This window comes from Accipiter gentilis, chromosome 22 (assembly GCF_929443795.1).
Source record: "Accipiter gentilis chromosome 22, bAccGen1.1, whole genome shotgun sequence".
Lineage (NCBI taxonomy): Eukaryota > Metazoa > Chordata > Aves > Accipitriformes > Accipitridae > Astur > Astur gentilis.
In genome coordinates this window covers 19,452,127-19,460,205 of record NC_064901.1, presented here as the reverse complement: position 1 = coordinate 19,460,205, position 8,079 = coordinate 19,452,127, and the positions used below count along the sequence as shown (strand labels likewise).

At 54.0% G+C, this 8,079-nt stretch overlaps 1 protein-coding gene across 11 annotated transcripts in view; it reads left to right on the top strand.

The window, feature by feature from the left end:
- Nucleotides 1-477: 477 nt before the first annotated feature.
- TYRO3 (TYRO3 protein tyrosine kinase) overlaps nucleotides 478-8,079 on the top strand; it is a 44,313-nt gene continuing 36,711 nt past the window's right edge. For 2 of the 11 annotated variants that reach the window (XR_007509129.1, XM_049825236.1), the window contains exons 1-3: nucleotides 478-919; nucleotides 4,524-4,707; nucleotides 7,055-7,155. Coding sequence is in view for 9 of the 11 variants with exons in the window: in XM_049825236.1 (XP_049681193.1) it covers nucleotides 832-919; nucleotides 4,524-4,707; nucleotides 7,055-7,155 (373 nt within the window). In the remaining 2 variants the exon portion in view is untranslated. Of the gene's footprint in view, nucleotides 920-1,724; nucleotides 4,164-4,523; nucleotides 4,708-5,863; nucleotides 5,960-7,054; nucleotides 7,156-8,079 lie in introns of those variants that run through there. The other 9 variants (XM_049825241.1, XM_049825245.1, XM_049825243.1 and 6 more) reach the window with 9 other exon arrangements.

The window sequence follows — 8,079 nt, the reverse complement described above, 5'->3', positions numbered from 1 at the left end:
CGGAGTCCGGCCAGTGAGGGAAGCGTGGCTGAGGCAGGGAGCCGGAGAGGCCCAGCCACCGAAACTGGGGAGCAGGAGGGTGCACGGGGGCTTGCGAGGGGGCCAGGCTGGCCTCCTGCTTCCATATGGACGTAGGGGAATAAGCGACCCGCTTTCCCCCCCACCCTGCCCGGTGCCCCGGCAGCTCCCGCGGATGTGGGTCACCCCCTCCCGGCGCTCTGGCAAACCAGGCCGCCCGGTGGAGCAGCACACCCCCCCCCCCCCCCCCCCCCCCGGGGAAGGGACGGGGACGGGACACACACACCGCCTCCAGACCCGGTCCCCCCCCCCGTCCCGTCCCGTCCCGTCCCGTCCCTCCCTCCCTCCCGGTCCCGTCCCGGGGCGGTGGAGCGGGGGCGGCGGGCGCGCGGTGATTCGCCGCTTCGGGGGCGGCGGGCGCCCGGCTCATGCATATTCATGAGCGTGATGTCAGAGGGGGAGCACAGCGCGGCGGTGACCGCCCGAGAGCGCCATTTCCTGGAGGAGAAGGCGGCGGCTTGAGGACGGACGGACGGACGGACGGAGCCGCCGAGCGGCGCCGCGGCGGCTGCGCGCCGGCAGGGGGAGACCGCCCGGCGGCGGCGGCGACCGGACCCGACCCGACCCGACCGACCCGCTCCGCCCCGGCGGGGCCGCAGCCAGAAGTTTGAGCGTCCCCTCAGCCTCCCGGGGGGAGTCCGGTGGCGATCGGCGACGCCGGGCCGCTTTTACACCGCTGTCGCCGCCTGCGCTGGGCGGTGGGAGCCCCCCGCGGCGCCGGCAGCTTGGGGGGAGGATGGTGGTGCGGGAGCGATGGAGCTGAAGCGGAGCATGGCCATCCCGCGGCTCCTCTTGCTGGGACTGTGGGCTGCGGCGCTCCGGGACGTCGCCTCCGTGGCAGGTGAGAGGGGCTGACGGCCCGCCCGGCGGCGGCGGCGGCGGCGGCGGGGCTGGGAGGGGTGGCCGCTGCCGCTCGCCGCGGCTGAGGGCCGGGGGTGGCGGGGCAGCGTCTTCCCGAGAGCCCTGGGCGCGGCGAGAGGGGCTGCGGGGGCACGGCTCCCACCGACGGGCTGTGGCCGGGGCGGGGGGGGGGGGGGGTGGCCTGCCCCGGCGGCGGCGGCGGCGGCGGCGGGCCCGCTCCCCGCCGCCGGCCGGGTCCCCGTCCCTCCCCCGCCGCGCCGGCTCTACAGGTGTCGGCAGCCCGCTGAGGGCGACAGCGGCTCGGCTGCACGGGCACCGGTCGCCGGGCAGAGGCGGCGTGGCGAGGGGTCCTCCCGGTGGGGCGGCCGCAGGGCCTCGGGCAAGCCACAGGTGGGGGTCGGGGCCGGCCCGTTTTGTGTCCGCCTGTGTGTCCCCACTCACGGCCGGGCGCGGGGGGCTCCGCCGCGTCTGTGGGGCCAGCGACGTGGCTCTCGGGAGGCGGCGGTGCCCGGCGGGGAGCCCGGGCTGTGCGGGGTGCTGCCAGCTTCGCCCGCCTGCCTGCAAGCCCGGAGTTGTAAGTCGCAAACCCAGATAATCCTCCCCGTTGTTTGCGGAGGCATCGCTCTGGTATTTGCCTAGCGCGGATCGTCGCCGAGGAAAGCCGGGCTCTAAGGCATTCCTGAGGGGCTTTTGTTGTTGGTTTGGTGGCTTGGGTTTTTTTGTTTTTTTTTTTTTTTCCCCCCCTCCTGAACTCATTTTCCGAAGTTTCACCCCCGGGTGGGCAGGGAAGGGCAGCGTGGGAGAGCCTCTCTGCGCCCGGGCGAACCTCCTGCCGACTTCACCGGGAGTTTGGGCTCCGCGCTGCCTGTGGAGCAACGTGCGTGCAGTGACACTGAGCTGGAGAGCCTGTGGTACAGGTTGCATCGCTAGACCAGGGAACCTAAGCAGCCTGAGAGGCGAAAAGCCTTTCCCTTTGCGTGCATGAGTAGACATCTTCTCTCCCCACTCCCAAAATAACTCCACAAAATCATACTTCTGTTCCTAGGAATCAAAATATTCAGAGGTGGGAAGCTTAAAAAACAAGCAAGCAGATATGTCACGTATTTTGGCAACTAGTATGTTCGTTTGCTGTCAGTTCTGTAAGATGACTGCTTGATAAGAAATTTAATGCAATTTTATTTCCTAGCTATACATTTCAACTTACTGCAGCTCTTACAGGTAAGGCTTGGAGGAACCTATTTGGATGAGATTATTTCTTGCGCTGGCAAGAACGTTATCAGATAAGAAATGGTGAGTGGGAGAGTAGAAGGAGGAACAAGTGGAAATTAAAATCCATGTTGGCCTCCTATGTGCTTCTTCCTGATACCTGCAGGAAGAGATGCTGCAGCTAAAACTGGATCTTTGTCAAAAACCTGTGAATTTATTAAAAACCCCCAATCTGCATGCCGTCATCTCAGTTGATCTTGACGGAGGGATTATACTTGGGCGATGTGGAGAATTACAACTCGGGCTGAACGCTTGTACTGTATGTTAATATCCTACATCATTAATTTGTATGGGAGCTGGAAACCATAAAGGGTCTCTAACAACACTTCTTTGTTTAGTTTGTGGCTAACTCTTTCAGCAGGGCAGTCTGAGGAAAGCTGAGTAGTTTGCTTTTCCATGAAGGCACCTGTAATGAAAGTGTCTGTCAATTTGTGCGTGCGTTCAGCAGCCTGGCTGCATCAGTTTTCTGTAACACGGAGAGAGCTGCTAGAAAGCTTTCATGTTTTATTCCAGTATTGTGAGTGGTGAAAGGGAGGATGCTTTCTGGCATGCACTGGGACATGTCATTTGTGTTACAGGTGAGTTAAGTAATGTGAGGTTAGATCATCCTCACCCAAGGTGATTAAATCCTTAGCCCAGCAAACAAGCTGTAGCAACTGAACTAAAATTATCATCCGACCAGTTTTCCAGTGCCCTCTGTGAATTTGCTGAATTAATAACAGCAGATAGAAGGGTGTGGGAAACCAGCTGTAAACAGGCTGGGGGATCTCGGTAAGGAAAGGAGTAAAGTCCTTCTGCCTGTGTTCTGGGATTGCTCCTGGACCACTGGTGCTCTGCTGGGTGCCAGCTGCAAGTGGCAGAGCACCGGCTGGTCCCACAGTCCTGGCTCCCCCTTCTTCCAGCTGTTAGAACCACGCTGCGAGTCCCTCTGCTGTTGCTCTGCCTTGTGAGGTGGTGCCCTCCTGGCTGTGGGAGGGTGGCACATGAGGCAAGAAGGGAGGTGGCACATGAGAAATATCTGTATTTGATCACTGGGAAGGCTGTAACAGAGTTCAAGAGCAACAGGGCTGCTTACTTAGCAGCGCTCTGGATTTCACAACTGGCGTTTTTCTGTCTGGCTCTGTAGGCTAGCGAGGCATCCTGTGAGAAGCTGACCAGCCAGTGAACTGGGTGAAGTTGTAATGTACTGTGGTACGTGGCTGGACAAGAGCGCTGGAGTAATTTTTCTCTGAAGGATGTGGAGGCCACTGCTAGGGCATTAATATTGAGCGAGGCTAGACCTGTTCTGGTCTGTCAGTCCTGTGCCACTGCATAGGAAACGGCCACTCTCCCTAACAAAACTAGCTTCACATTTGTTTTCCACCTTCCTGCTTTCCCACGGTCTCCTTTGATCCTCTGGTTCCTCCTTTATATGCCTTTCTTCCTTAAATGCGCTTCTATAGTTGGCTTCCGTGTTTTCTCATGGTAACACATTCCATGTATTCGCTTCTGCTTGAGGGAAACACTCCCCATCCACCCACACATGTAACAGTGCTTGGGGCCAAATTCTGATCACTTCTGTGTCAATGTAAACCTGAGCAGTTCCACCGACTCTGGCCCTGCTGCTTTGGGGTCGCAACTATATAGCTCTGGGCACAGCGTGGTCCTTTAGCTGGACTGAAGGGTCACGGAGGCTCGTTTGAGCACACACCCACGTCACGCAACAGAAATATCTGTTCTGTAAACAGTTCCGCTCCTTGGTGCGGTATGCTGTGGAATAGGCTTTGCTTTCATGGGTTTGCAAATTGCAGAGAAGCTTTCTGTAATGCAGAGGAAGAGTGTATGCTGAATAACAAGACATAATTGATTCTTTCTCGTATCCCAGCTCTTTACAAGTGCATACAATGGAGCAAGCACGATGATTTCTGAGCAGCACAGGAACACCATAGCTGAAATTCAAGCCTGGGGAAAAGAGGGAGGTGTGGTACCCTGTTGAGCGAACACACTTAGCGCTGCTCGATCACTGACACGGCAAAGCTCCCAGCGTTTCTGTCTGGCTCTGCCTGGGCACTGCTCTGCAGAAGCTCACCCTGCTGTTACATGAGTTGAAAAAAGCCCCATGTACACACTAAGCCACCACTTTTCTCCAGCAGTTGTGCCTTCAGTGCTTGCCTTTGACTATTGCTTAGCAGACGTAGTAGAGTAGTGCTGAGACTAACAGACCCCTCTGCAGTGTGTGCTGGTAGGGTGTGTAATACCAGACCACCAACCTAGAGTAATTTGCTGTACTCCAACCCCCCTTCTTCTGGGGGTGGGGCGGAGTAGTATTTTTTTTTTAGGTATGAAATTTACAGGATCTCCAATCAAATTAAAGGTGTCCCAGGGTCAACCCGTGAAACTAAATTGCAGCCTCGAGGGAATGGAAGATCCCGAGATGTTGTGGATCAAGGACGGAGCAGTGGTGCAAAGCGTAGACCAGGTGTACATTCCAGTAGATGAAGAACACTGGATCGGCTTCCTCAGGTACAACAGACGCAGAGAAGGAAGAATATCGCGGAAACTATTGCACAGTTTTCTGCTGTCAGCTATATCTATGCAACTGCAGTGCCCTTGGCGGGCAGGGTCCTTAGGTCTGCAGTTCAGTCTGTGGCAAGGGCATAACTGAGAGCAGAATTGATGCCACTGAGGGCTGAGGTTTTCTGCAGTAGAACCATATTAGTTTCCCGACTACTGTGGTGACAGGTGCTTTGCTAATGCTTGTGATGCTCGAGACGTGACTTCAAGGTGAAAGGATGTTCTCGCCTTGTTTGTTCATCTTGTTCTGCCGTGCAGGAACACTTAGGAAGACTAAGGTCTGACTTATATAAATAGGTTTTCTCTCTCATACTCATTCCGTTCTCTTACTGTCTCTCTTGAGCTGTCAGTCTGCCTAAAGGGTGAGGATTGTTAATTGAAATGAGACTCCCAGGACTACATCCTCTTCCTTTCTTTGGGGAGGAGTGTTTGTCACCTGAACCGTCCCCGAGTCATTTTGCAGAGACTTTCCTAATACGTTTACACTACATGGTATCTGTCCTGCCCCACTCAGAGGCGCAAAAACTCTCTTCGGCAAAGCAGCTCTCTGTGCTTTTATTTCAGCAGAAGAGGGATGTCGGCTAGTTCTGGAAGTACTGAGTTAAACAAGACCCAAGGTTCTGCTCTGGCTTTTTTTTTTTATGCATAAAGAGAGCTTGAACAAGCAAACATGCCATCACTGTGGGGATTCAAAACTGTTGACTGACTGAGAATCACTCTTCCCTGAGCTCCAGCTTCATCTCCTGTTAGGTTTCTTGGATTGACATTGCACAGAGTCTCCAATTCCAGCAACTAAAAGTCCCTGTGCTAAAGCTTGCCTGTAAGAAACATTTTGATAGGACCCCCCCCCCCCCCCCCAGTGCCCAGTAAAACTATTTCATAACATTATGTTATGGAAACAGTTTGTCTTGAAACTATGCTGTTTACTTACCCCAGTTCCACCAGTTAACTCTCTTTGCCCCTCACAATCTCTCAGTCTGATGATCTCCTTTCTCACCTCTTGCTTTCCTCCACTGAGATCTTTCTGCAGCACCAGGGCTAAGTTAGGGTGCTAAATCTAGATGTGTCCGTATCTTTTTCTCCTTTTTCCTTTCTTCTCCTAAAGTGATCATTTCTACCACCCACTGTGTGACTCTCTGCTGTGATCGCTGTGTTTCAGAACATGCGGCTGGATGGGCAGGACAGCTGATGCCATTTGAAGGTACAGCTCTGAAAATCAGGCTGTAGTGGGTCCATTTTGTGCATTTCAGCAAACACTCTCCCTTTTCTGTCTTCCTTCCTGAGACGTTCTTCCCCTTCCCCAAGGCGGACTGCTAGCGTTAGAAAGGCGGGCATCAGATCTGCTGAGGATCCCTGCATGGCAGCAGACGCATGGCTGCACATCCCACGGGGGGCAACCAGCATTTGTACATTGACAGGCGCTCAGAGTCACACTGGTGCCTTTGGTAGCGGAGACCTTGTTGCTTTGGGACCAAATTCTGCCCTTACTCACCGTGCTAGCCTCGTGTTGCTAACAGCAAGTGAGGATACCGCAGACTTCCAGCAGTGGAGCAAGGAGCAGAATTTCTCCCCGGAACCAGAGGCCTACGACTCGAATGCTGCTCAGTCCCTGTGGCTGCCTTCCCTTGCTTGGATGCATCTTCTCAGAAGGGGAGCTGTTGCTGAGCAAGGGAGCACCCAGAAGAGTTTGTAGGTTGAGGTCCTGTGCTGGCGTAGGCCAGCGTAAACCCTTGAAATCCCAAATCGAGAGGCCCAAGGAGTTTTGCAGTGTGAGGTGCTCTTGGGATAAGAATAACGCTGAGTGCCGTTGAGGCAAGGGGGGACCCTTTTCTGACCCATCTGCTCCTGTATGAGGCTGTCAGCAGTCCTGTCACCTATTTGAGACAAAACAGTCAGGCTTGTTGGAGGCTTGCGATTTGGAGTTTCCTGCTAGCTCAGACATTGTAGGCCAAGCTGTTGCTCTTGAAGGCTAGCTAGAATCACGATTCAGGATCAAGATGACCAACCCCTTCCTATCCTCAGAGGACACAGATGATGGGCTTTCTATGAGGATGTTTCAGAGGAAGGCTGTCTGCTCTGCTGAGGATTCCCTCCACCCACTTTAGAGAGGAGCCCCCCGTCTCCGCTGTTTTGCCACGCGCTTTGTGCTGGCTGGCTGTTACCCTCCTCCCCAGAGCTGGCTGCGTCTCAGTGGATGTTGTCCGTGCATCTGGTTTGCCGAACACTGGAGGGTCCTTTGGGGCAAAAACATGCTTTATCCACGTAAAATATCGATATGGCTTTTGACTTTTTTCAGCTTGAAATCCGTCGAGCGGACAGATTCTGGGAAGTACTGGTGCCAGGTTGAGAACGGGGGGAAGAAGGAAGAATCACAGCAAGTGTGGCTCATAGTGGAAGGTAAGGAGGAGTAGTAGTGCTGGTTTCCTTTCAGGGATGACCCACCAATGTGCTCTAGGTGGAAGTAGTGAGAGCAGATTGCTCCAGTGATGGGCTTCTTGGCTCTGAACCATTGCTACTAACTGCAGTGAGATTGCTACAGAGCAGGAGTAAGAAATAGGAGAGTAGCTTCAAGGAGAGGAGCTGTCAGTGCATTACCTTCTGGTTTTATTTTGGCACGTTAGGAAACAAGATCCTTTCATGCACACAGATTTCTTTCCAGCCCATCAATCTGTTGTTGCTTTCATCTCCAAATAATTTGTAGAATGTTGGGATAGTTCAGATTGAAAGGGATCCATGGGGGATCATCTGGTCCAACCCACTTCTCAAAGCAGGGTCACACAGCCTCATTCTGTGTATCAGCCAAACAGGTCTTTGAGGGCAAGGTACAGTTTTAGCCCAATTCTGAGTTTTGGGAGAAGTGCTGTAAATCAGTGCTTCATTGCTGTGACTGTTCCATGTGGCACTGTTTTGTCCAGTCTTGTCTGATAAAGAGTAACTTCTACATGGTTGCCCAAAAGTCGCCCAAGGCAGCGTGGATTGGTGGCTTCTTACTGTTGCTAGTTTCATTTCCCTTGAGCCACGATTATGTTAGATCCTCAGAAGCTAGTATTCATAGGATGGCTTAATATTTGGTGAGGAAGTTGACAGGAACAGTGCATTTGCAGCAAGAAGTGGCTTTTTGGATGTAATTGGTAACACTTTAGGCCAGAGCTGAATCAACAGTCTTAAAGAGGGGGAGCAGGGAGGGTGCCGTGGGAGGTGATGTGGTCTGGGTGTTTTGCAGCAAAGGTCTCACTTGCTCAGAGCCGTGGAAACATTCATAGCAGTTCTCATAGGAAGAGGAACACTTACCCTGCTGCCTTCTGTAAATCCCAGGCTTTC